General features: G+C 36.7%; 2 protein-coding genes across 2 annotated transcripts; one reads left to right on the top strand and one right to left on the bottom strand.

The window, feature by feature from the left end:
* The first annotated feature begins 1871 nt into the window (after positions 1 to 1871).
* CCDC152 (coiled-coil domain containing 152) lies at positions 1872 to 14062 on the top strand. Its single transcript, XM_008932065.3, has 8 exons — positions 1872 to 1974; positions 2384 to 2489; positions 8305 to 8373; positions 9399 to 9463; positions 10625 to 10727; positions 11419 to 11546; positions 12527 to 12613; positions 13144 to 14062. The coding sequence occupies exons 1-8, from the start codon at positions 1873 to 1875 to the stop codon at positions 13264 to 13266; spliced, it is 783 nt and encodes a 260-aa protein (XP_008930313.2). The 5' UTR covers position 1872; the 3' UTR covers positions 13267 to 14062.
* On the bottom strand, positions 13355 to 21896 carry SELENOP (selenoprotein P). Its single transcript, XM_008932066.3, has 5 exons — positions 21648 to 21896; positions 19975 to 20178; positions 17209 to 17421; positions 15984 to 16101; positions 13355 to 15115 (listed from the first exon to the last, which is right to left on the bottom strand). The coding sequence occupies exons 2-5, from the start codon at positions 20163 to 20165 to the stop codon at positions 14465 to 14467; spliced, it is 1173 nt and encodes a 390-aa protein (XP_008930314.2). The 5' UTR covers positions 20166 to 20178; positions 21648 to 21896; the 3' UTR covers positions 13355 to 14464.
* Between the last annotated feature and the right edge of the window lie 5403 nt (positions 21897 to 27299).

Genomic DNA, 27299 nt, shown 5'->3' with positions numbered 1-27299 from the left:
AAAAAAAAAAAAGAGAAACCTTAAATTTCAAAGATGGGATAACCGACTAATTTAAAAAGGGTACTGAAAAAGCATGGGTGGCAAGAAGCTAAAGAGAGATTAAAAGAAGGTGTCAGTTTTATGGCCGTCAAAACTACAATTTAAATCTTTTAGTTTTCCCTCAATGGCATAAATATCACAGTTCAAAACAAAAATGCCTTTGGAAGACATAACATGTGCATAGTGATATGCACAAAAATAACAGTGATGAATATTCTTCCTGCTGGAAAAACACAGCATTAATAATACATTATTTTTGATTTACTGTTTCAGTTCAGCAGGAGTTTTGTTCCCAGTGGCACTGTTGCCTAATGCTGCCAAGTGCTGAGCACATCCTGTCTTCTGAGAAAATAAATGATGCCACAGAATAAGGAAACACGCAAACTAAAAGCAGGACACAACAGCAGCTCCCTGAACTCCCATCCTCAGTCAATATTAGGAGGGTAGAACACAGATTTAAGAGTATAACGAAAACAAATGCTGATTGACAAATGCAAGATACTGCCCGTGATAAGGATTGGAAAGATCGGGGCTTGACATTCATAGAGTACATTTAGACTATCAGCTAATAGAATATTAAGAGGTGTAATTGTTTTAAAAAATTGAATGTCCTGAATATATATTTAAAACTCTATTTTAACAAATTGTTGCATTGTAGTTAGAAGTTCATAGATTGCTAACTTCGTAAAAAAAAAAAACAACCAAACCCAACCCAAACAACAAACCCCACTAATTTAACTTAGAAGCATTAATTCTTTAATGTTACCTATATTCTGAAAAATTGTCGATTTAAAAAGAAAGCTTTACTAGTTTTAGTCTCACTAATTTTAGTCTCACTGAGGAAACAGTGGGTACAAGAAAAAAAAACCAGAATACGAAACACACAGAACAAGTATCTTACTGCTTTGGTAAAGTTACATACACATAAAGGCTTGTAAATATTGAAAGACTGAGAAATTAATTCAGTTACGTAATTTTTGTTCCTGTTTAGTGTTGTGCATTTACCTATCCCAGCCTAACTCTGCTGCCAGTACTTTTGTCTGGAAACCCATTCAGTTTCTGGATAACGAACACATTCTATCTTCTGTTTCATCTCTCTTATTGTAATTTTTTGTTATTTGTAAAAAGGCTATTCACACATTATCACACAGAAGTGATGATTTTGTTTGGACCATATGGTTTATCTGGTGTTGGAATTTTTGTCTCATGGAGCCTGATGTTCAGAGATAGTTTAAATATTTTTAGAAGCAACCACATTGTGTATTTCTGATCCATCTTGCAAATGTATGTTGAAGATTCTCTACGTAGAATTTATAAAAATAGGAATTGTATATAATAATCTGGAATTATATGGGTGTTTTTCAAAATACCATTTTTTTTTAATTCTACAATAGGGTTTATGTGCTGCAATGTCTATCACGGATCTTAACACACATTGTTTATAAGAAAATATGTAAGTTAACCTGAGTAGCTGAGTATTAAAACATCTACACAGGTAAAAGGTCTCGATGTATGTGCCCAGTGCATCATTATGTCTATGAAAGCGTATTCACGTTAATTTTTTGGTTGGTTGCAGCAAAAATTCCAAATTCAACTATAGCATCTAACAGTTTGATGAATTTTTGCTTGGGCTTTCTGACATTCGTTGTACTTCCTGGAAATGCAAGATCTTAGGTTGGCTGAAGTTTAGCTTCACATGCAGAAGTAGTTTTAACTTTAAAAAAGGAGTGTACTTTGTTCTGCTTATAATTGTGCTTAAGAATTTATATAGTTTGAATGAGAAATATATGAATTCATAGAGAGATTTTTTATATATATTAATCGTTAGATTGTATGTTTCAGAAAAAAATGAATCACAGTGTTGAAGAAACTATGAAAAAAAACAGTGTGGTGAACCTTGATAAACTTTTAGATGACTTCTCAGAGATAGAAAAGGTAAGTGAAGAAGGTAAAAAATGTTGAAACTGCTATCTATAATTATTTTGTGACATTTTTGAGAGCTTTTCAAGTGAAAATTTCTTTTAAGTGGTATCAGCTTATTGTTATGCCTTATAACACCAATTATATCTTGGCATCATAGAAGTGAATTCTGTAAAGCCACTTTGAGAGGAAAACAGTTCATAACTAATTATGTAAGTCAGCATTCTTAGTTCTGCAGGTAAACTTGCAATAGCACAGGCTCTCAAGTCTAGCATTGTTCTTCTCTATAAAGGAATTTCCTGAATTGTGAGAAATAATACAGGTCTGTGACTGCAGTGTTGTGAAATTGCTAATTTAATTTAAACCTCAAGATTTAAAACTTAAAACATATTAATATAATGTTAGTATTTTTCCAATTTGCTAGAAAATATCAGAAATTAACGAAGCAAATAACCTACTGATTCATCAGCTGGAAAAATGTAACAGGTTGCTAACATTAAGCCAATCAAAGGAGGAATCGGTAAAAGAAGGTAAGTTATTTTTTTATTAAGGTATGATTTTTGCATATATTCAGGAAGTTCTGTGAGATATTTCCACTGTTTTCAGTCATATAAAATAAAAAATAAAATAACAAGGATCTAAGATACTGTATGAAAAGCAGCAATAACTAATCCTAGGTCATGTAATTAAATCCCTCTCATAGTAACAGTTTGCATTAATATTATAAGAATTCAAACTGTTCAATGAAAAGTAATAAAATGGTATTTACCATTTACAGGTGGAAATTATAAATCTATAAGTGTAATTAAAATGTTGCCAAATAAAGGAAGAACTAAAGAGAAAACTATAAAATTAAGATTTTTGGTTTTACTCTAGAACTGTATGTTTTCAGATGAGTATTTGAAATAAGAGATAATATCTAGTACTTAGCATAGATTTGTGGTTGTTTATTTTTTTGTAGCTGGTAGAGTTGCTGAAAGGTGCACCTTTTTGTAGGACTTTCATCTCTGGGACGTCAACTTGCTAAAACTTAGGAAACAGGATAGGAATAAACTTAGTTTCATGCCAGAATGAGACTGCCAGTTGGTTTCACTTAAATCTTCACTGGGACTTTGATAATTTAGCATAATCAGAAATTGAGTATTGAAATTGAGAAATTAAGCTATTGAGGAAGAGAGTGAAGTTTGCTAATCATGATAATCTACTCAGATATACCAAAAAACTCATGATACGGGATGACAGGTGATACAAAGGGGAGGTGAAAACCAGTAGCAGTTCGTATGGGAGGCATTTTATATAAATAGTGGTTGGACATAGGTGGCAGCTTCTCAGAAAAGAGATCTTGATGTTCTCTGAACAGTTCTCTTAAAATATCAGTGCTAAAAGAAGCAAACATCGTGATAACCATGATTATGGAAGAAAAAGAGAAACAAGCATCATGCCCCTGTAAGGTCTGTGATTTTCATGTAGCTTTCTGGTACACACATATGAAAACAAACATACCAGAACAAGAAGAGGTAACAGAGAAGGTGGTAAGGTTTTCTGTTGTGAGGGAGGAGGACTCAGGGAATCAGGAACCAATCATGTAACAAGGACTATGGATGTAGGCTCTTAACCAACCATCCACTGTACCCATGCAGGGCTGGCCCAGCAAGGACTGCCATGGTCAGACAAAAGTGCACATTACCAAACAAGTATGTAGTGATGGGAGTGACTCAGGAGGCCGAGTCAGAATGGAGCTCACAAATGGTAACAAAGGCCAGATATGGCCTAGGGATCACCACCAGGTCTCCAGTGATGAGGCAGGTCTGATATCAAGCCAGAAAGTCACTCCCTAGATCATGACCCGAGTCTAGCATGTGGCTGCAACACAGCTGCACCATAGGCCCAGGGCAAAAGCCTCAGCTTAAAAGCAGCTCCCAAGGGAAGGAGGGGCAGCCATTTCTGGATCAACTTCCAGCAAGGTCACCAGCTATACTCTTTCTGAGACGGCCTTGTGCGCAGCCAAGAACCTGGAAGGTTCGTTCACAATTTTGGAACATCTGAAGGAAGACTTAAGTTGACTGGAAACTTCTTAGCCTGAAGAGAAAGAATAGAGCTGATAGGACTCATAGCTGCAACACTGTGAATGGCACAGAGAAAGTGACTACAGGATGAATATTCATTGTCCAATGTAATAAGAAAACTAGATGGAAATAAAACTTGATTGATTTAAAGCCTACAACAGGAGGAACTTCTCCATACATTACAAAATGAAGTTAAATCAATTCCACAAAAACCTGTGGATAACGGAATTATAGAATAGTCCAATAAGATTAGAAAAAAAACATGGAAAAAAACTTAAAAAAATTTGACAAACATGAAGACAGTATCTCTCACTGAGGTCTCCCTTACTTCTGTGTTTTGGAAGTTGAGAGGATGTATCAAGTGTTTATCCAGCTTTTTTTTCTCTTTCCTGAAGTATTTTGTACTGGGTATTGTGAAGTGGAATAGTGAACTGGATGAACTTTGGTTTGAGTCAGAGACACTTGTTTCTTTATTAAGCAGAAAAGACAGTGCAGGACAGTCACTCAGAAACAGAACAAGAGGCTTCATTATTGATGAAACCAGAGAAGAGTGAGTTTATATAAAATAGATTGTAAAAGGGGAAAGGAAAAGGTGGCCAAAAAGAAGAAATTATTCTTTCTGTAAAACCTATGGAATAAAAAGTAGCAGAGAAAGTGAAAGAGACAACTTAGGAAATCAGAGCATCTGGGTTGACTGCAACAAGGAAGTAGAATGTACTGAAAACAGATAAAAGTCAGAAGAGAGATTTGAGCTTTGTAAACAGCAGTGCCTCACTTTGATGAGACAAGAGAGAAATTATTTTATGAGATAGTTATGCTGATACAACTGAAGAGAACAGCCTGTGGAGCTTCTTTTGAAACACACCATGGAAAAAAAATTGTGAGTGGCAGAAGTCCAAGTAAAAATAGCAGAGCAATCAGCCTGAAATATGAACCAGTTTTAGCAGCAGGGATAGTCAGGAAAAAACGAATTTCAATAATACTGTAGTCATGGAAGTTATATGGATATAGACAGGAGGCAGAATTTTGGAAGACAAGGATTCTGATCAGTGAGTAAGAGCCATTGCAAAGATATTAGTAGCAGTATCAAAAAAAAAAAAAGGTGAGAAGTACAACCTTGGAACAATGTGGGATATCCAGCAGGTGATTCTGAAAGTTCCTTGATGGTAAGGAAGTAAAATACTGTAAAGATATCAAAGGGGTAGAATGTATTTAGCAATTAAAACAGTTATCATGATTGTTCTATTAGGTTAAGCTCAGAGAGGTTGTGGAGTCTCTCTCAGTGGAGATATTCAGGAATTGTCCAGACACAATCCTGTGCCATGTGCTCTGAGATGACCTTGCTTGAGCATAGAGGTTGGACCAGATGACTCACTGTGGTCCTTTTCAACCTGACACATTCTGTGATTCTGTGCTTTGCGCCTTTATTAAATTCACCTGCCATGTTGACCCTTCAAAAGGGGTGATGGCATATGTTGTATTCAGAATCAGAGTACTAGAAGTTTCACATCTCAAGCTAAATTGTTCATAAAAAACTTTTGGAAGGTCAAAACACTGTGGGTTAAAAAAAAAAACCCTCTTTAATATTGATGAGGTTATAGAGGGATCCTGTGCAGAACTAGAGAAGATGCAAGAGACCAAATACAGCATTGATACTTTCATTCTTGCTCTGGCAACAGTTATCCTAATAGACTGTAGTTGTGAGAATGGCGTTTATACAGTGACATTGCCAGTTGTGGCTTGGAAAAAAGACTTCTCCTAGCCTTATGTCCCAAACTGTTTTCCAGAACCAACTCAGCCAGTTCCTGAAAGTTTCTTTTAAAGAGTTGGCCCAAAGGCAACAGAAATTGCTTACAGCAGAGGAGCAGAAAGAAAGAGTGCCGTGGAAGGAAAGACTGTGGTTCCACCTATCCTGAAGGGTCTGTGGCTACTAGTGGTAGTGGGGTGGAGGAGGTGGAATTTTATCCCGGCTTGAAGAACTCTGTTAGTATGTGAAACAGAAAAATAGTAGCATTTCATATCCCAAGAAATCTCCAACGAGTGAGAATCTGAGAACTCCTTGATATCCTTGAGTGCAAAAAGTCACTCTGTAGAACCGTTTAAGGTAAAAGAAGACTGGGAATTCTGAAGGAAAAGCAAAGGAAAAAAGAAAACTTCTGAAACTCTAGAGAGAAGGCAGTGAAACACTTATACCCAAGATAAAGTGGGGAAAGATAAGCAGCTTGGCAAGTACACGTTCTGAAAAGTCATAAATTAACTTTATTTTCCCTTCATATGTTCTTTGCTGCACCAAGTTGAGATTCAGAATGGCAGTTTTTGTTCTATGTAAATCATTGCAGATCCACTTAAGGCAGATGCAAGTCTGGCATCCTTGTTCTCTGCTCCTAAACCTTCTCTATGGTGACTAAATTGACTCTTGTGGTACTACAGTTCTGAACTATGTTCTGCTGTAATTTTTTAAAAGGAAGCAATCACATTAGTATCTATGAAACACCTAAGGTGGCTCTATTTAGCATCTTCAGAGTTGCCTATTTGTTTACTTAGTGTTTCTAAGGTGTTAAAGAAAAAAGTGGTTGATATAACTGCCCTGTAAAAAAATCAGTTAGAAGTGCAGATGGATGAAACTGCAATAAAGTAGTCATTAAGCAGGGAAAATGAGCATTAGGCTGTGTGATCTTTCTGCATGTAGGGAATAGTCCTTACAGGGAAGAAACTACACAGAATCCATAACAGATATGCCAGAGATCACAAAGCTGCAATCACTTAGCAAAATTTTGCTTTTTCTCTATAATGTAGACAAGCAAAACTTGTGGGTTCCCAGTAATTTCTTCCAGTCACAACTGTAATTACTTATGGGGTCTGCCAAGATATGTCCTTTAAAGATAAGAAAGATATTTTTGTGAGCAGATATTCTTGGGACTGAACAGAAGAGTGGCTTGCACTCAGTTTTTATTCTTTTGAAGACTAGATATTGCTCTAGTGTCTTTCCATTTTTGCATGAATTACAAGCATTTGAATTTGTTTCCATATATTTTCAAACGGGAGGAAGTTTGTAGTAGAACTAGTTGGTACAAATGGGCATGCTAACCTAGTGCTTCCGACTTGGAACAGGATTTTTCCACAAATGGTTTTGATCCAATACACGGAGTGAGAGCTGGCGGTTTCTGTGCTGCTCGTGCTCCCTCTACTGGGTTTTTTTGGAAGCATGTAACGGGAGAAGACATCTGGCTGAAGTATTCGGCTGCATGAAAAGCAGACTTGATGGAAGAATAGGCTAGCAGTCAAAAAGATTGAGTGGAAAACTGAATCTCTCAGCTGAGATCTTAGTTCGTCTTCCTGGCTCCATTATTTGCAACGTGGTCTTTAATTATGTGATACACAGTTTTCAACGGAGCTGCAGCCTGATGAAACGTGTAACTGTTATTTATCCTACTTTTATCTGTTATGGAAGTTAAAACCCACTTACGAAATGCAGCAGCACTCTGGAAATAGAGAATTTTAAAGAGTAAACAAATTCAGTTTTAGCGTCTCCACTTTTCCCAGTTTTTGACTGTTTTGCAGCTTTACTGGTAGGTTTACAAGGAACATGTAAGGGGTAGAAGTAGTATTTAATGGAACCAAATGGTATATTACAGGAAGTACACACGGTGTTCAACTGTCTAAAATACAGCTTAGAAAATAAAATCACGAAACACAAATATGCAGGCTGATAACAGGTTGCATGTGTATAGATATAAATGCACATAACTACTTTGTATTAATTGAGATAACAGGGATATAGTAGCATATCCTGAATCACTCTAAGTTTATGTTGAGACATAAGATGAATGTTAATATACACTAAAAAGTGGGTGAGAGACTGCAATGAGTGAATATAGTTGATCTTCTTAAAAAAAAACTTGGCAAAAATGCTGTCAGGAAAGTAAGCCACAGTTTCATTAAATACACAAATTGCTGGAAGACTGATATGGAAAACTTTTATTATTGATCAGAAGACAATAAGATCCTTGTTTTCTGGCTAGAAACAAGAATTTAATAGTTTTATGAAATTGTTTGTATAGCTTCATAAAATTGATTTTAATCTATCATCAAACTAAAAACTAAAATTAAGCAGTAACTATGTAATAATAATCTGTGTTATTTCTACAGTCAGTAAGAACACTTAGAATAATGTTTAATCAAAATTATTATCAAATATTTGACAGAAGTTTATAAACAAAACGTAAACTTCCTTGTGAAGAAATTATTCAAAAAAATCTGCATTTTTTCTTTCTTTTAGAATGCACTACTCTACAGAATGTGATAAGTGGTCTAACACAAACCATTGAAAACCAGTGTAATGTCAAAGGTAAAGGCAAATATGTTCTTATATATGCTGTACTGTAATTTCAAATGAGCAGGCATTTAATGTTTTTGTTTATATTTGCTGGGTTTTCAAGACAGAGAAACTCACTGCCAGAAAAACAGAAAGTAAAAAAATATATCTCAGATCAATCTTGTGCAGTAATAAATGTCTATTGCTATTATTCTACTTAGAATCCACTTAGAAAAAAGTTCTGCTTCAGTGAGGTTATTTTAATCAATACTTGGGCTTTAAATTTATTTCAGTATAGCACAGGCAATTTTACAAGAGGTTAGAAAGTATCATTCAGCCTTTTGTCTGTAGACTATTAAAGCATTTATGAATAGTTTTTATCACTATGTTAAACCAAAGAGTATTAATCTATAGTATAATGTTCTTCAAGTTTTGCTGTTATCCATAAATACTTGAAAATTACTAATTTTTATTTAAAAATGAAATACATAAATATTTGCTATATCTTTATACTACTGCTCCTCTGTAGTTAACTTTTTAACAATTATGTGTTCAAAGCATATTAGCATAAATATTAATAAACCTCTAAAACTGGAAGTATATTGCTGCTTTTAATACTCAAACTGATATTAATTTTCTAAAAAGCATCTATTTTTCCTAAATTCTGTTTTTGAGATACTACTTTCTAATTTTTAGGGAACAAGTACTTAAAGACTTGCATCCTCCAGTTTGAAACTGTTGTAGCCATGATAAAAATCTTTTATTTTCTGAGTCAAAGAACTTTGCATTTAGATTTTCTTGAATGCATCATTTACCAGGAGGCTAAAGACATTTCCAAGTAGTAGTACCAGGCAAATATTATTATTAAACTATGATTGTTAAAAAATGTAGAATGAGAGCATATAATTCTGTAAATGATGATTATAATGCGTATAAAAAAGTTTCTTAAAGTTCACCCAAGTCAAAAAATGAAAGTAATTTCCTTATTCTGCTTTCATGCTAATGATATTGTCAAAATGTATTTTTTAGTATGTTATCTAGTTTTTTTATTTATGTAGATGAAAATGATAGACTGAAGGATACCATTCACACCTTGGAAGATAAATTAAAGGCTTCTGAAGAGGTAAGTCACAAATGTTCATTCTTTAGGTAGAGGAATAATATTTTATCTCTGTTGTAGCAGTTCATATATCTTTATATTCTTAGGTTTGCTGTTGACACCTTTATTGTTGCTCTTCTCAATGTTTATCATGTGTAAAAAGAGAAGGGTTGGTCTCATGACAGCACCCATGTGAGAAGGTGTTAAAAGAACTGAGAGATTAAAACCATATAGGTGCTGAGAACTCTGTCTCAGTCTAAGATGCATTTGGGGTTTTTAGCTCTATGTAGCTTTAAATTCAGCTTTAAATTCTAATCTGTTGTATTAAAATAATTTTTTGTGAGGAAATAAGGTTTTTATATTCAAGATACTTGGTTGTGCTGCCAGAGAATCAAGAATGGTCTGAATTTTGTCTAGTTTCTTTGGAAATAAATACTACAAAGATAATAGGTCTCTACCTCTTATCTCTGTCTCATAATAAATTCCATTTATGATCTCTCTACTTTCTATCTATGGCACTCATTTTTGCAAAGGAGGTAAAAACAGCAGGGCTAATCATAAGTTGTGTTAGTTCTCTGTGCACAAAATGCAGATCTGTTACCTGTATAGGATTAGGAATCTCACTGCTGATTTACTTTGCCTATGTTTGTACTATGAGTTAAAATTAAATATTTATACCAATATTTATACAATTTGCGTGCTCAGACTCTGAATATCAGTGCCACCAGCATCGCTACTGCTGGTATTTCTACTGCTTCCAGTATGAAGTTGTGGAATCCTTGGTATAAGCAATACTAACAAAATTCGTACTTAAAATACAACTTTTTAATGCAATCTTAGAGTCAAAGATCCACAAAAGTAAAACTGTACTGCCTGAACTAACTGCACTGTCAGATCCCGGAGTGGGGAAAGGAATATTACCTCTCCATTTACCTGTTCTCTTAAGAAGTACAATTTCTAATTTTATGTTAGCTGACAGCTGCAACACAACGAAATCTGCTACATTTTTCATCTGTGGACTTCAGCCAGACTGTGTAAGAAGTAATTTGGCATATTGAATTTACAGGATTGAGGATCAAACAAGTGCTGAATTATAGAGCATATATTACAGAGCATATAATTTTTGCCTAATTGTTGTGCTTTGCAGAATCTGCAAAGTTTTTATAAAACATTTTACATTCACAGGAATATAAAGATCAGATTGAGAAACTCATGACAGAAATTAAAAACAAAGAGGACAACCATAAATCAGAAATAACACAGTTGAATTGCGATATAAGGAAAAAATGTAAGTTCTCTGAATGCTATTGTATGGGGTAAAACCTGTATAACCTGTAGGAGCTACATTTCCTCTAAAAGTTCCACTTTTTAGTGGAAACATATGAACACTAGAAGTGGACAGTGTTTATCTGAATTTTATCTTTGCTAAAGAGTAGACAGTGACAATAAGGCAATAGTACAGCAACACAGGATGAGCAGAAATTCCCAAACAGTTAGAACAAATGCTGGGAACTTGGACCTAAAAATCTGAAGGACTGAAGTTTTGGGTAAAGTTTAGACTGGAAACTTGCTTTGAACTGTAAGCTAGACTGCTGTTAGAGTGTTCTATCTGTGTTCAGGAGAGTAGGACATTATTTTAACAAATGAATAATATTGCAATGAGAAAAAGCTTATTTCAATACTAATTTTTTCCATTAGAGGCATAACCTTGAAGAGTAGGATTTTTGGTCATCCACATAGCTGAAAACAGCTAGAAAAGTTTTTGTAAAACATGATGATTTTTTTAAAGAGACACCATCTTACTGGGATGGGACAGGGTGGTTTTCAATCAGTTTGATATGGTTTTTGCTTGAATGAAGATGTTTTCCAATGAAACGCTCACCTGATATTCAAGAAAGTTTTAATATTTAGGAAATTATGTTATTTTTCCATCAAAGAATCTTCAATAATCACAATATCTGGTGTTACTTTGTTGCTAGTTGAAGTAAAAGAAATGGAGTATAGAGAAGAGAGAGAGAAAAAAGAACTGGAAATACTAGAGCTAACGAGACAGCTGAAAATTCAAAATGAAGAGAAGCAAAATGAAATAATTAAACTGCAGATAGAGGTATGCATTACAAGGCTGATGAATGTTTTATAAAATGTTTATAAATGTTTTATAAAACTTAAAGATGAATTGGGCATTGGGTAAACTTCAAAGAGACTCTAGTGAAAAACATTAATTAGTACTTAACAACATAATATTATGGAATCTAGAAAACTTAAAAAATTATTGTCTTTACAAAGATCAGTGGCATGAGCTCCCTTCCTCAATGGAATCTGACTCACTTCTGCTCAGGAATCAAGTTCTGCCTACTGTATAGGGAGACTGAAGTTTGCTCTGTTCTTGTTTTAAATTAAACTACTTTGAAACTTTTCTAGGCTTTTGAGGCATAAAAAAAATTAAACAGCATTTTCTGCTTAACTTTCTTGTTTTTAATTTCTGAATGATGGGAATATATATTACAATTTACTTTCGTAATAAAATTCCAATAAAAAATTAGAATCCTGCAGAGATTTAAGTCAAAGTATTCAACATGTATTTAATTGCTCAGGTTTTAAACCACTCTCATTACAGAAATAATTAAGGAAATACTTCAAATCTTTCACATATCAAAAAAAGAAATAAAGTGTGGAAGTGTTCATGCTGAGTTACTCTTGGAACATGAGGGAAGGATGATGGTTTCAGAGGTCTTTAGCATCCTCTGCATCTTCCCCTCCTGTAGACATGTGGCTCAGGAGCCTTCAATTTATTTTTTTTTCAGTAATGTTTTTTACATCTACATCTTTTTGATCATATTTGTGCTACAAACCTTTTGAAATATTTTAAGGCTTTTTTAAAAAGAAACATAACTTGTAATGGCGTTCTTTCTTTTAAATAAACCTACATAGCTACATTTGCCTAGGATTAATTAGTAGATAAGCCTGTTATTACTAGTCTCAGGTAAAAAACGCAACTAAAAAAAAGTGAAAATTATATTTGAATTATTTACTATACCTTTTTTTCCTGATGGTTCTTATTGTTTTATCTTCTCCTGATTCTTTCAGTTCAATGCTAAATTAGCAAGAGCTCAGGATAAAACCACCAAGTCATTTTCAGATGCTTCTGTCTTGCCACAAAGTATCTATCGAAGGGTATGTGCTTTAATGGTCCATGGTCAGCAGGAGCTGCACTGTTACAGCCTGTTGGAAACAGGACTTCCCTGGGTTTTGTCTGTGTCTGTGTGTTCTCTCCCACATATCCCTCCCACACCTAGACAACTAAATTCATAGAATCATAGAATAATTTAACGTAGGACAGACTTTTAAGATCACCAAGTCCAACTGTCATGTCTTTTTGCATATTGATACCTTCGGGGTTCAACAACAAAAGACCACATTTGAGGTGGTTTTCTAACCACCAGAATGACTAACCTGGAAACTTAAGACAGATGACATAAGTGACACTGATATAAACTGTGTATGGGCATTATTTTTTTTGTAGGCTTGAGATTTTGGGATGTCACAAAAATAGGATTCTGAGGAAGTAATCTTGGTCATTCTGTGATACAAACTAACGAGGGAAAATATTCTAATTAGAAAATCTCTCATTTGCAATAGCAAATTGTATTGTTATATAATTCTGTGTGATGTTTAACAATGAGGCCTTTCTTGCATTTTTACAGAAGCTGCAGCATCTCCAGGAGGAGAAAAACAAGGAAATTGAATTTCTCCGAAACACCATAAGAGACTTAGAACAACGTCTTCATAAAGGCCAAGACTTGCACCTAAAACGGAAGCGATTTTGAGTAAATGACATGAAGTATTTCAGCAGAACATGCAATTCAAAATACAGATAGTGTATTTCAAACTGTGCATCTCAAAGTCAAAACAATATATGAAGATAGTATTTTTTTATTGAAAACACTCTTGTCAAATATTCCAAAGGCATGCACTCCATGTATATGCAGGGCTACACTCTTGCTAATCAGCATTCACAATAGAAAGACTCAGGCTTTGTAGGAGTAATAATTTCCCTATCAAACCATCATTAATTATGGTGTATGCTTTCATAGCAGTTTTCCTTTCATAAATATTATTTTCTTCATCCAGAAATCCTTCAAACAACTGGTTTTACTTCCATTCAGTTAACCAAACATTAGAAATGCTAAGCTACAGACAGAGAAATTATACAAGTTTCAGTGGTATGTTATCTTACTAATTGATACAGATTTATCAAATTCAGCACAGTTATAAACAAAGATAAACATTATACTAAGATTAAACTCATTTTATCCCTCCCTCTTATTGATTCTGACACTGATTCTGCATGAAGGGCTGTTAACACTGCTTCTCTCTTTAGGCATGATCTTACTGATTTAGTAGGATTATGTATTAATGGATCCTTTTATTGTATCTAAGCCACAAAAGTTAAGCATATAAATCTGTTACTTTAAAATAATTCAGTTACTGTTTGTATATTACATTTTCAACAAAGTTATTTTGTCACATTGCTTAGGAGTAAGTTTTTTGTGTGCATAGTTTGTATCCCCAGGTTAGGAAAAAAACTAACTGAACTTTTGAATAAAAAGTGATTAAACTATCTGTCTTGGTTATCTTCTGTTCTTTATTGCAAAACATCCGACAGGAGCCCCTAGGTCATAGTTTATGCTCCTGTCCTCAAAAATGCAAGCAGAATGTTAGAAGAAAAGCAAGAAAGACAAATTAATCAAGAATGCAGACACCTTCCCAGTGCACCTGAAAAACAAACTAGGGGTCAATTAAATTCCATTAAATTATGATGCTTCTCAGTGATGGAATTTGACAGGTATTCTGTAATTCTAAGAGGACTTCTCTAAAAGTCTACTTCTTTGCAATATTTTAACTCCACACACCTGTCAGTGTAATTTTTAATCTGAGGCAATAAAAACACCTAATCTGTTCATTTTTCCGCTCTTGCAACCATATGAATTTAGTTAGCAGGATTCCCTTGCATTTTGAAGGTGCTTAGTTTGTTTTTCAGGCTCAGTTTCTCGCGTTTTCCTGTCACTGTCAGGTGTCACTGGTTTCACTTTCTCCTGCTGCTGGTGACTGTCAGGCAGCAGAGAGCAGACGTCACTGTCAGGACTCAGTGATGTCCTCTGCTGCCAGCTCGCTATGTCACCTGCAAGAATTTGGAAGTGCTCCGTGACACTGTCAAGTGACAGAATTTCCTAACTCTTCAAACAGAAGGTGTCGACAATGACAGCATCAGCTACTAGAAGTCGAGTCTAATGCTGTCTGCCAATTTCAAGTCAACTGGTTCTTACACCTGTTTTTCCCTTTTTTTCATAGCTTTTTCTCTTGCGTAATTTTCACGCTTTCTCCTGGAGGAGCAGTGTCTACCTGTTCCTGACTACCTAAGTGATCATGTCTGTGATGGCCAAACACTCTGTGATGCCAGCCGCTGTGAGGATGATGCCTCTCAGTTTCAGAGGAAGTCTGGCCATTCTCATTTTTGGGATGATGACTGCCGTGGCGGTGGTGGTGGCGGTGGTGGTGCCCATGTCTGTGCAGGTTGTGGTGATGTGGGTGTTGACCAGTTGGTTTGGGTTCTCTCTCTTCTAGCTTATCTGCTTTTCTGGTGATGTTTTCACATACATCATCAATATCAGGTTCCTGAAAAACAGAGGCTTACATTAAATACAAGGCAGAGTATTTAACTAGTTGTAAAATATTAATTATCTTAACATTTTTGCAGAACCTGAAATCCAGTTTTAAATTATTTGTGCCACCTTGTTGAAGAATATATGGATGTATAAAAAATAACCTTTCATTGAAACACCACTGATAAAAGGGCTTTTAATACAAGCTTTTAGCAATTATAGTTCCAGTAATCGCTAACAAGAAGTATTTTTTTTCTAGATCCCACATCTGACCTGCCTGTGGCCTATATTTAGATGGAAAACTGCATTATGGGATCAAAAAATATTATTCCTAGTGAACTTTCATGACTATGTATGTACATTTCTTGATAATCCTTAGAGTAGTTCTGATCTTTAATTATACATAAAACAAAGCTACCCTTCTTTTATAGCAGTAACAATAATTTGTCATCTTGTATTATCACTTTTTAAAATTACTATGTTTAAATGCAAACTAAAATGAATATTACCTCAAACCAGCTTGGATTTGATTCCCAGGTTTAAAAAAAATACCATCTGTTTATGTCCTTACCCATCCCCCAAAACCAGAGTAGCTAATTGCTCACTAGCTGTATATAAATCCACAAACAGAATTAGCCTCCAAGATTACATTTAGGTTTCCAACAATTATTTCTATCACAGGCAAGTATTCTGATAATCAGTCTATTATAATTAGATCTAATTAATTTGGAAAAATATTTAAAACCTCTCTGTCAAGACACATGAAATGTGTAAATTCTAAATCATGTTTTTGTGGATTAATCACACTGAAATAATTTTTTTTAAGTACTAGTTAAATCCAGTTTCCTGTCCTAGTATACACAGATGAGACAAGAAAATACCGTGTAAGAGCAGTTTCCACACTTGTTTCCACAGTATGCAATCTTAATAGCTTCTTCTACATATTGGAAATGCAGGAAGGAATAGGGCAGTCCCAGATGATACACCAGACGGCCACATCTAAGGAGAGAAAGAACTTTGTGGTTACATGTACCTGAAGTTAAATCTCTCTTCTCATCACATCTCACTTTATTCGCACCAATCCACCCAAACTGTATAGTCCCATGGAGAGTGTTCCTGTTCAAGGAGTTTACAATGGTTGCCTGCTCAACTGCATCAGCCAGCAGCGTGAAGAGAGATTTCTAGCTGTACTGGCAGAAGCTTCTGTGTTCGGAGTCCTTAGACTAGCAAAGGTACACTCATTACAGGTTATCTGGCTAATGAATAGGGCTGCTTGCACAGCAGTTGTTGCATCCTTACAACGTGTTTTTATGCAACCTCACATATTTTGATTGGAAAGTGTATTGTGGTGCATCTCCATTACACATTTAGTGTACATAAGGGGATTTTTATGCTGCCTATTTGCTCCAAGTCTCTACTTGAGTGTTCTGATATGCACTTGACTACGCTACTGGTCAGTTTGAAGGAGTTGAGTAAATCCAGAACCTGTACACAAGGGCCTCTTATTTAATACCCATCTATGTGTGGGCCTCTAGCCTTAGCTCCTTACATGTCTGCAGTGCATGTCCATCAACAGGTAAACCCATTGGGAATGCTCATTACAGTAGCATAACTTGGATAGATTTCAGTTGCAGTCACTACTGGCTCTGCCAAAATATACAAGTGCCAGAATCCTGTATCAAAAAGTTATTTTCTGCTGAAGTTTTAAGTTTCAACTGAAGACTAATTTTTCCATATGTCTACATTTTCAACAACTCTGGTCAAAATGTTTCCACTAGAACTTGGATAGCTTTCCTCTTTGATTCTACTTTGACATGCATGGGTGTAATGAAGTTGTCTGAAAATAAAAATAGTGTAAAACAAGAAAAAAGTTATCAAATTCTACACTCAGTTACATTAATCTAAATATACAGTAATTATAAAGAAAAAATTATTTATTCCAAAATTACTTATGCAAGAGCAGACTTCTTTTTTTCCAGTAAACTTCAGCTAAGAAGTTAATAACGATGTCTTTGTTATTTGCACATAAATGAAATGATATAGATTTACAAAGCATTACTCTAAATATACACAAATATTTTTCCGTGTTTCTCTGTAAACACACACCTGTCATAGATGAGAAAGTCATCCTTGTTTCCATTTAAGGTAGTCCAGACATCATCCTGTTGTTCTTCTTGCTGGTAGACAGCAATATAGTCTGAAACACTTCCGTTCAGTAGGTGAAATTTCCTCCGGGACTGAGCTCCCTGATGGTTGACAACCACATACGAGATGTTGACCAGTCCTTCATTCTCTAACTTTACTCGCAGGTCCTCCAATCTAGTGGGAATGTAGAGAAGCAAGACCATAAATCATTAGAGAATCATAAGATTTGCCACAAAAGTGAATATGCTCCATCTTGCTTTTATTACAGTGAAGTTATTTTATCCCAGTTTTAATGGCAACAGTCTAATAGTATTAAAACATTCTTGCCATTTTCCATGACTATCAACTATACTGTCACTAAACCAGACTTTGCAACAGCTCATATGCCATGAGTCCTGTCCTTGTAAGTAGAATGCAGTAAACCAGACATCTGTTTTCAGACTGAATTCAGTGTTACTTTTATGTCAGCTCTTTCATAGTCTCCGTGGTCCAACACAGTTTATTTGATGCCTTTATTTGAATGCTGAGGTTTTGGTCATACAGTTGGTTAAAGAACGCACACCATAAATACAGCAGAGAAATGAAATATCAAGAAAGCAAACCTGCAGCAAAAGGTCGACAGCTCTCCCACTCATCTTGACATGGCTATTTTCTATAACGGCCAGAAAAGGGCTATTACAGCAGCGGGGGCAAAATGAGTGCTATAGAAATGCTGCACAACCTGTCTGGCAGCTGTTAGTCTTTCCTCTGGCTTTTCCTCACAAAAGTCTATCTCTGATAATAGTTCAGAAAGCTGATTTCTTGCTTGATGTGGGGTTTCTTCCTTTTGGTTTGTAGCCTTCCTGTTGAGCTGCTCTAGAAAACTTTTATTTTTCAGTTGCAGGAAATAATCTAGAATGTGGAAAATTCTTTTAAATTTTTCTGACCTGTGAGAATCAAACCTAAATACCTTGAAAGCCAACTGCAAAGCCCACTTTTGACTTTGATGGAGCTAGAGATTTACCAGTACTTTTTCAAATCCAATTCTTAGTAAACTTGCAAAGCCTATTGTACTATGAAGTTATGCAGCCAAGAGGGGCAAACTAAGATGTCCTTACTGTGACTAAAATCCAAGTCTGAAACCAGTATTACTAATTTTTACACCAAACTGATTTCATGATCACTGAATGAATCCAAGATAAAGGCTTTATACAATTCCTGTTTGGGTCACCTCATAATTATTTTCTCGCTACTGTTACTGTCATGATAGCTAATTATTTGCAAAGAGTGGGTTCTAGAAATCACAGCCCCAATGTCCCAGTCCTGTATGAAAACACAGCACAGTTGACTTCTTTGAATGTTTCATCTCATTTTTGAAAGGCCAGTCTTTACCTTATCCTATGGATTTTTATATATCATAGAATAATAGAATCAGCTGGGTTGGAAAGGACCTCCAAGATCATCAAGTCCAACACTTGATACAACACCACTGTTGTTACTAGACCATGGCACTAAGTGCATCTTAAAAACCTCCAGGGATGGAGAATCCACCACTTCCCTGGGCAGCCCACTCCAATGCCTGATTACCCTCTCTGTAAAATATATCTTCCTAATATCCAACCTAAACTTCCCCTGGCAGAGCTTGTCCTACTGCTGGTTGCCAGGGAGAAGAGACCAACCCCCACCTGGCAACAACCTCCTTTCAGGGAGTTGTAGAGAGGGATGAGGTCTCCCCTGAGCCTCCTCTTCTCCAGACTGAACAACCCCAGCTCCTTCAGCCTCTCCTCACAGAACTTGTGCTTGAGTCCCTTCACCAGCCTTATTGCTCTGCTCTGGACCTGCTCAAGCACCTCAATATCCTTCCTGAACTGAGGGGCCCAGAACTGGACACAGCACTCCAGGTGTGGCCTCACCAGTGCTGAGTATAGGACAAGAATCACTTCCCTGCTCGCTGCTGGCCACACTGTTCCTGATCCAGGCCAGGATGCCATTGGCCTTCTTGGCCACCTGGGCACACTGCTGGCTCATGTTCAGCTTCCTGTCAATCCAAACTCCCAGGTCCTTTCTGCCTGGCTGCTCTCCAGCCACTCTGTGCCCAGCCTGTAGCGCTGCATGGGGTTGTTGTGGCCAAAGGGCAGGACCCGGCACTTCACCTTCTTGAACCTCATCCTGTTGGAATCAGCCCAACTCTCCAGCTTGTCCAGGTCCCTCTGCAGAGCCCTCCTGCCTTCCAGCAGATCAACACTCCCCCCGCAGCTTGGTGTCATTTGCAAATGATATATAGAGAGAGAGGACTTCTGAACACAGGCTGGAAAAGCACATTAAAATCATGTTTTGATTTGTCTTTTCCCCTACAGATCTTGTGTAAGAAATGAGTGGTCACAGATCTCTGTTTCATGTGATCTAGCCATGTTAGAGAATTGTGATGTTTCTTGGCTTCAGTGTCTTTGCTGTCTTAATCATCTGTTCCTAACTGAAGCATAATCTTGAGGAACCTGTTTCTCTTGGGTTTTTGTGTGGTTTGGGTTTCATTAATGTCAAGTGGATCACACTAATAGGTTGTAAATATAATTTGGAGAAGATTTGAAGTCAGAACCCTCCTGCTGAGAGTGAAACTGGTTACTAGGTCACATATTCCAGCTGTAGTGGTGGCATTTGAGGCAGCCAGAGTTCATTGAGTGCACTGTAGTAGGGCACACATAGTATCCTCAGCTGGGTAACAAAAACTCGGAAGACACTTATGCTTACCTGGAAGCCTGCAGCAGGCACAAGAATCAACTAGCCTGGAGGAGAGCCACCACCGTCACTGTGCCTCTGGAGTTCAGCATTGGGTTCTCCTCCCCAATACGCCATTCTGGGGGCTCCTGGCAGTTCTGGACTTCAGTGCCTCCTCCTGGGAGGAGGCAGAGAGCCAGAACTAGCCCCAGCCCTGCCCACATGGCTGGGCTTTTCCTGAGAAGAGAGAAAATAAAAGTGAGATCAATACCTAAAGTTCCCATAAAAAAACACAGCAGCATTTTGGCTCCATTCAGTCCAGAAAAGAAAAAGTCAAACCTTCAAGAATAAAGTTGAGCTACTTTGTTTACTGCTCAATGTCTTTGATTTTGCAGTGGAGTTCCCCTATAGCAGATATGCAGGTGTTTTTGCTTGTTTGGTTTTTTTTGTTGTTTTTTCTCGCTGCTGATCGTTATTGCATCTTAACAGCTGAAAATAACCTTTCAGAATAACTGGATTTTCTCTTAATACTACTAATCACACTAAGTTATTTCTTCCTCTTTGTAAATTCTCCTTAATTGTTTTTACCACTTCAGTGATTTTAAAGTGGCCTGTTTCTTGTTTTTTGAAATCAACTGTGCTCAGCCAGTTTACAGTAGTAAGAATCTAGACCAGTTCACTTCAGATTCCAGGGTAATTCCACTGACTTAAAAGTACATGCACCAACACTGTATATCAGTACCCAGTGAGTACTACAGAACCTGGCAGAAAAGAATAAAAAAAGATTTCAAGATTTTTTCAAGTCTTTCTGAAGAATTTGGATCCCATTGTGAAAATCTCTTAAAAAGACAGGCACTAGAAACAATTTTGCATAAACAGGAAATGAAGACTGAGTTTCAGGATTCCTCAGATCTTACAAAATCTCCTATCCACACTTAGTCCTTTTAATGTTTATGAAAACCAAAACACATGAGAAATTCTGTAATTACCTTTTCCTTTTACTCCATGAACATCACAATTTCGGCTTAAAATGTTCAGAAAATACTCATTATCGAGAAACACATAAAATTATAAAGTTGCCCTCCAACATGTCCCAGGTTGTGGAATTGTATAACTTCACCACTTACATCAAAGTCTCATAGCGAACACAGAACAGTTTGGAAACAACAAGGTCTGATAAATAACGTGTGTTTCATCAATCTTGTCATATTCTAAGAAAATTAAAATATTTTAATAATTGATCTTTTAAAACAAGAGCCGGCTGCTGCATTTGTAAAATCCAGCTGTTCCTAATGTTTCTTTTCTGCAGTTCTACCAAAAGCATTTCAGGTACAGTACTTTAAAGAGTAATCTGTGGTCCAATAGATACCAATAGAGCCCTTTTTTTCACTCTTTCCACATATGAGGAAAACCTCTTGCCTTTACATACATTCTACACACACAGAACTCTTAGGACATTTTGAGATCCTTCTATGCCTTTATAGTAGCCTCCTGCAGCAGTGGCATAGAGTGCCCAGCAACAGCTGTCTCACCCTGTGAACCACAGGAGAGCTATGTTCTGTGTTATACTCCTCTTCACATTTCAACTCTATAGTTTGTTTCCAATGGAAATTTCCACAGTCAGCCTTTTCAGCCAAAGAAACAAGCAGACACACTGCCAAATCTTAAGTCATGAAGGTCTTTCACAGCAAACCCAGCACACTTACCCTTTCCCTCCTCCCCCTTCTTGGCAGCTCCAGCTGGCTCTGCTGCAGAAGAAAACAGTGTGGGGAAAAGGGCTGTGGTATTTATATGGCTCTTGTTTATCTCACTTTGCAGATACGGTTCAAAGTTCAGGGAGCTTTTTCTGAACAACCTTGCAAGCAAAGAAAATGCCTTTAGCAAAAAGAGCCAAAATATTTCTCCATTAACTAGTTCCAAGTGGAAAGCATTTACGGTGCATAATGACAAAGTATTTTTAATGTAATGACTTCAAATATCATGTTATGCGGTTTTTCGGTCACCCCAGTCAGCTAGAGGTAGTGGTACAGTCAGGGGAGGGGGATGGGCCAAAGAGTCATTATTTTCTGAACACAGTGGTAACCACAGCGAGGGGGGAAGGTACTTCTCTATTATAAAAACGCTGAGCTAGCAGGTTTTTTCCCATGTGCTTTATCTGCTGTTTGCCTTAGAGAATGGTGTGCTCTGTCTAAAGGCATGTGTGTACGGAGCTCCTTTTGCCCAGCTGCTCTTGATTACATCACTCTGCTTTCAAACTTACTTCTGTAGAACTTGCCAGTTTATCAGCTTTTGCTGAAAGTTAGAGCCCAGAACTTTAGCCATTTAAATCAATGTAGCTGCAGGAAAGCCATGAAGTTTTGGCAATAGCTATATAACTGGCAATAGCTACACCCTCATCACTGAGGTATCTGCGGGCATTCAGGTTAAACTGTTTCCTTACCCCCTTGCCTTGGTGAGAGAATAGCTTATGCACGGGGTGGTTTACTTCGATAGCAGTTTGCTTGGGTTTGATTTCCTTCAATGTAAACGTTACGTGTGTTTATGGGGAAATAAATGTTTAAAAACTGGTTGTGCCCTCAAGAGTTCACAGTGGTGAGATTGATATTGCTTAGTTCTATGGCCTGACACTGTCTTCTGCACAGATAAGCTTTGTGCGTCTGGCTGGGTGTGAGAAAAAGAACTGCTGACCTTGGGGTTTTATGCTGTAGAAGTCAGTGGAAAGAATGAGGAAAATCTGAACTTTCATTCAATAGTCTTGGAAGATACAATGCAGAAAACAAACAGACATCATACTGGGCCTGAAGTTTTTTTATAAGGTAGAATGTGTTTATCTTCCTTATATTGTTAGGGAAACAAATCTTGTATTCTTTGCTGGTTGGGACCAAGCCCTCATATCTGTGATGTCCTTTACTATTCCAAATGATAGACAATTTGCTGACCTCCTGCTTCAGGATTGGGTGTTGAATTCTCAGGTCTAATAAAGTCCTGTAAGGTTGTTTGGAAGTAAGTATGTGGTATGCACCATGTCCATCAATTCCTCCATGAGCATGGAAGCAGCCAAATAGAAATTAAGCAGGGCTCACTAATAGGAATAATAAAATTTATTCTATTAATAGGGCTAATAAATCTTTTATTAGGGCTAATAATAATAGCTCAGTAGTGAGCTCAATAGTGACTGACAGTTGGTTTCTTGCCAATTATTGCAACACAGGTGGAGATACTCTCAAATGAAGAGCAATATTCCATCCCCATTTCTTTTCTGCTTTGTAGAGAGGATGGGGGCAAGGTTTGATTAGCAAGTGCTGAACCCATAAACTACGTTATACCACTGAGTGCTGCTGAGACATAAAGCCCACAAGTACTGAAGAACAAACAGGCCAGATGGAGTGAACTGAGCAGAAGAAGCTAATGTATAAAACAGCTACATTGTTGTGGAAAGCACACTAAGGATGGAAATGTACAGTGGTCACTACTGAAAAATTATTATTTCCTTCCTTAGACTATGCAGAGGCCCCTGCAGACCCTGCCTTACCAATGATGAGAAGCAACTGTTGTTAGCAATTAACACTGTGACAATAAATACTATAGGTAGTATCATTTAGTGTTATATTACATTATATTTATTATAACCTTCATAATTTTAAGGTGACTTCAACTAAATTCCTAGCGATAAGCTATAAGCATGTTGCTTTATAACACTCACCTTACCTTAGATGGTTGTACTGCCTCAATAATCTGACTTGAAGCAAGGGGCAGGGAATGTTATAATCATGGGTGTGGATTAAGATAGATCTAGATAATTTGGTTTAGAAATGTATAAACATTAAATATGTTTAAAGTTCAGTTTGAAGCATTACTGTTTCTCAGAAGAAAAAAAAATCCACTTCCACATTTTTTTTAGGAATGGAAGATAAAGCTATTAATAGTCTAAGAATCTGACCATATAATTTCTTATATTAATCCCCCTTCTGTTGATAGGCTTCTGTAGCCCTTTGTCCATAGCTTCTAAAGAAACAATTGTCTTTGATCCTTATTTTGCTTTCCACTGCAAGTATTTTCTTAGTTGTTGAGTTTGTTCCAATGTCACAGCAGGAGGGAGTTATGAACTCTAATTTGGACAAGCCCTCAGTTTTAAGCAATAATTTTTATAATTATCATCCTGTTCCTACTCACTTTCTTTTGGGGAGGAGAATAATAGTCCTGGTAGAAATAAAAGCCCCTTTCCCTTCTTACTGAACATCAGTTCTCCCTTTTTTGATATGTTTCAAACTTTTTGAAGTATCAGAGCACAGAAATATAATTTGCTAATTCTGTTATCTTGTTTAGTAATGTACACATTTCTTAAAAAAAAAAACAGAAACCCCAAAAAACTCAACACGATACCACAACTCAAATGGATAAGGAATTGTGGCTGTCAGAAATTACATTCTGTTAAAATCTGCTGTAGTGATTTGTAACGTGTGCAAATGATGAGAGGACGGGGGAAGAACATAGATCCAGCATGAATTTTGTCCTGAGGCCTTAGGACTTCAGAGTCTGTTTTTCTCTTGTGACTGAAAGGTGTCACCAACAGGGAATTCAAAGTCCACTTGCAGATCGTAAGTCCCTGCTAGTTCTTCTCATGTCCTCTCAGACAACTGTGTCAACTCAGTGCAGTTACTCATACTTTAGAGTGGAAAATATCGCAACAACAGCAGGCTGTTAGAGTTACTTAATGCTCATGTAAAGAAATTTCCATTTGTTTATGAGGCCTTAAACTCTTGCATAAATGCTGTAAAGAAAAGGGTCACTTAAGTGAAGGGTGAGAAGATATATTAAAGTAAAGTAAATCTGTGCTCCTCGCATCTGAGATCCAGAGCAGCATAAGATAACTAAATGCACACTTCTCAGAATTCAAAGGAAGAAGCAAAAGCTGACATCCTCTGATATAGTCTTAAAGACTGTTTCAGTGAACAAAGGAATAGATGTTACATGCAATTGTCTACTTATAAACAAAATAAGACTTAAAGGAGCCCTGATCTAGTAGAAAAATATTTGGGTTTTCTGCTTGGAAATTCCATTATATTAAGTAAATATCTTTCTCTACTTGAACTTATCTGTAGCACACTGTAATTAGGAAGGGAAATATTTTTTTATGTGTCTTTAGTCATAATCATTACAAATGCAAACGGACCCTGGTTGCTGAATACCTACATGTATTCTGAGTTCCCTACTGGCTGTGTTTACTTTCTGCATTTATCCCGCAATAATTCTGTCAAGCCACAAATTCTCCATGTCACCTCAGTGGGCCTAAAACCAGTGGTCCTCTTATCATCTGAAGGAAGCACAAATTTCTTAATGGTGCCCAAGAGGTGGTTAAGAAGATCACAGCTGTACAACACCTGTATTTTTGTATCTCCATCGGTGCCTTGGCAGTCCTGTGAACTATAGAAGAAAACTGAAAATTCCTTTTGTTTGGTATGAATCTGCTGAGGCTCTTGGTGTTTGGGATAGCAAACCAAAAAGAAGCTAAGTACTCATGCAGTGCCCAAAGCAGGATATCTGTACAGACCTCCCCTATGGATCTCATATCCCACAAAATAATCAGCAATCCTTGTAAGGAATGATGCAGTTGCACCAGCAATTCAGCAGGCAGCGTCAGGGTCTCCAGTACAAATGAATGAGTAAATGTATAAAGTGATTACAACTCTGGACCAATGAATACAGAGAAAGTTAAACAAAACTCTTGATTATTCTCCATTCAGACAGTTCTCTTTACATTAACGGATCAAGTCTTCAAGAGTGTGTAATAGTAATCAAAACTTCAGAAGTATCATCAGCAATACATAAAATAACTCTCCTTAGGAGATGTGGAGGAAAATGATTCATCAACTAAATCCACATAGTTCATTCTAGGTGACTAAATTTAAATGCTTTTCACCAGAAATGTCTGCACCAGCAAGTTCTTATTAATGATTTATAACAGGTCATCTAGGCGTAGTTCACTGTGCTGAACTTTAGCCACAGAATGGAAGCTAAGATAGCCCAGTATGTGGGATTGGGGACAATACACAGGGAACATTACAGGAAGTTCAAATCTGTTCTTTGTTTATCTGTTGTGAAATATATTAAAACTGAAGTGAAAACTGGGTCCAGCTAATGAATAAGAGGGATTTGTATACAAAACAGTTATTTTTCGAGAACTGTTGAACTGTGATTAAAAAATGGATTATGTGTTCTTGGTTAAATTTCTTTTTTGTAGCTCTATTTTCCTGAACAATACAGGAGTAGCTGCAAACATTATGGTCTGTAAGAGATGTTAGGAGTGTTTAGGGCCAGATTCAGATAGCTGAGTGCAAGATGACGATTGTCTTACATGGAGTTAAGTCTGATAAACTAAAACACTTGTGGCTTCAGCTTTGATTGCTGATGATACTTCTTTTCAAATAGTACAGTCATGGAATGCTGAATGTGATGGAAAATACTGTTGTCCCCTCCTAGGGCAAGAAAATGTGAATGTGCCACCAGTAATGAAGAACTAACTGACTAAATCAACCACTTTTTACTGTTCTGTCCATTCTGGAAATTCAAAAGCAGCTGCCATTTCAGCCCTCTGAGTAGCCAATTGTATGTGAACTGCTGAAACAATTTGCAGAGGAAATAAAAAAGTAGATCAGTCCAAGTAATGGTTTTCACTTATGAAAATATACTTTGCTGCTGTAGCACACAGGAAGGTGAGACTGAGAGCCATCTACTCCCACCATGAATTAAAACCTTTTTCACAGAAAGGGAGCTCTGAGTACTATAAACAACTCCACACATAAATACCTGAAGTGGTAGCTATACAAATATTATAAAGCAATACTGACCTTCTGAGGACTGTTGGAAGAACTAAACTGTTTATTAAATATAAAAGCAGAGGGAGTGCTGTGCTGATACATGTCACATGCTTGCAGCAATTAAACCCTGAACAGACTGACTGACTGAAGTCTGGATGAGTCAGATTTTTTCTTTTCCCTGATTTAGATCAGAAAACAGATTTGGTGTGTCAGGAGGACTTACAGCAGCTATCTTACAATAATAACTTTGCTGTTGTTGTCTGGGCCATTATTAGTCAGCAATAACAACTGGCATTCGGCCCCTGCCTAGATTTGATTTCTATTAACAAAGCTATACCAGCTTATAAATTGTGTCTTCAGCAGACAGTACTTTGTCAAGTGTTTAACGTGTTGTTGGTGTACAGGTACTTGGTGTCTGCAGCCCACACTCAGAATGCAATGGCTGTGCCTGTAGTAACATGGGTGACTGCACACCTTTTGGAAGTGCTAAATGCTTTAACACTGGAGTATATAATCACAGAATCATAGAAGGGTTTGAAT

Source organism: Manacus vitellinus, unplaced genomic scaffold (genome assembly GCF_001715985.3).
Source record: "Manacus vitellinus isolate BGI_N305 unplaced genomic scaffold, ASM171598v3 scaffold_36_pilon, whole genome shotgun sequence".
NCBI classification, from domain to species: Eukaryota; Metazoa; Chordata; class Aves; order Passeriformes; family Pipridae; genus Manacus; species Manacus vitellinus.
This window is presented reverse-complemented; position numbering and strand designations above follow the sequence as displayed.

Excerpts from the sequence above, each read along its gene's own strand:
- CCDC152 (XM_008932065.3), top strand. The coding sequence starts at position 1,873 with ATGTTTCAGAAAAAAATGAATCACAGTGTTGAAGAAACTATGAAAAAA. Across the intron at positions 1,975-2,383 it reads ACTTCTCAGAGATAGAAAAG|AAAATATCAGAAATTAACGA; the intron begins GTAAGTGAAGAA and ends CCAATTTGCTAG. Across the intron at positions 2,490-8,304 it reads GGAGGAATCGGTAAAAGAAG|AATGCACTACTCTACAGAAT; the intron begins GTAAGTTATTTT and ends TCTTTCTTTTAG.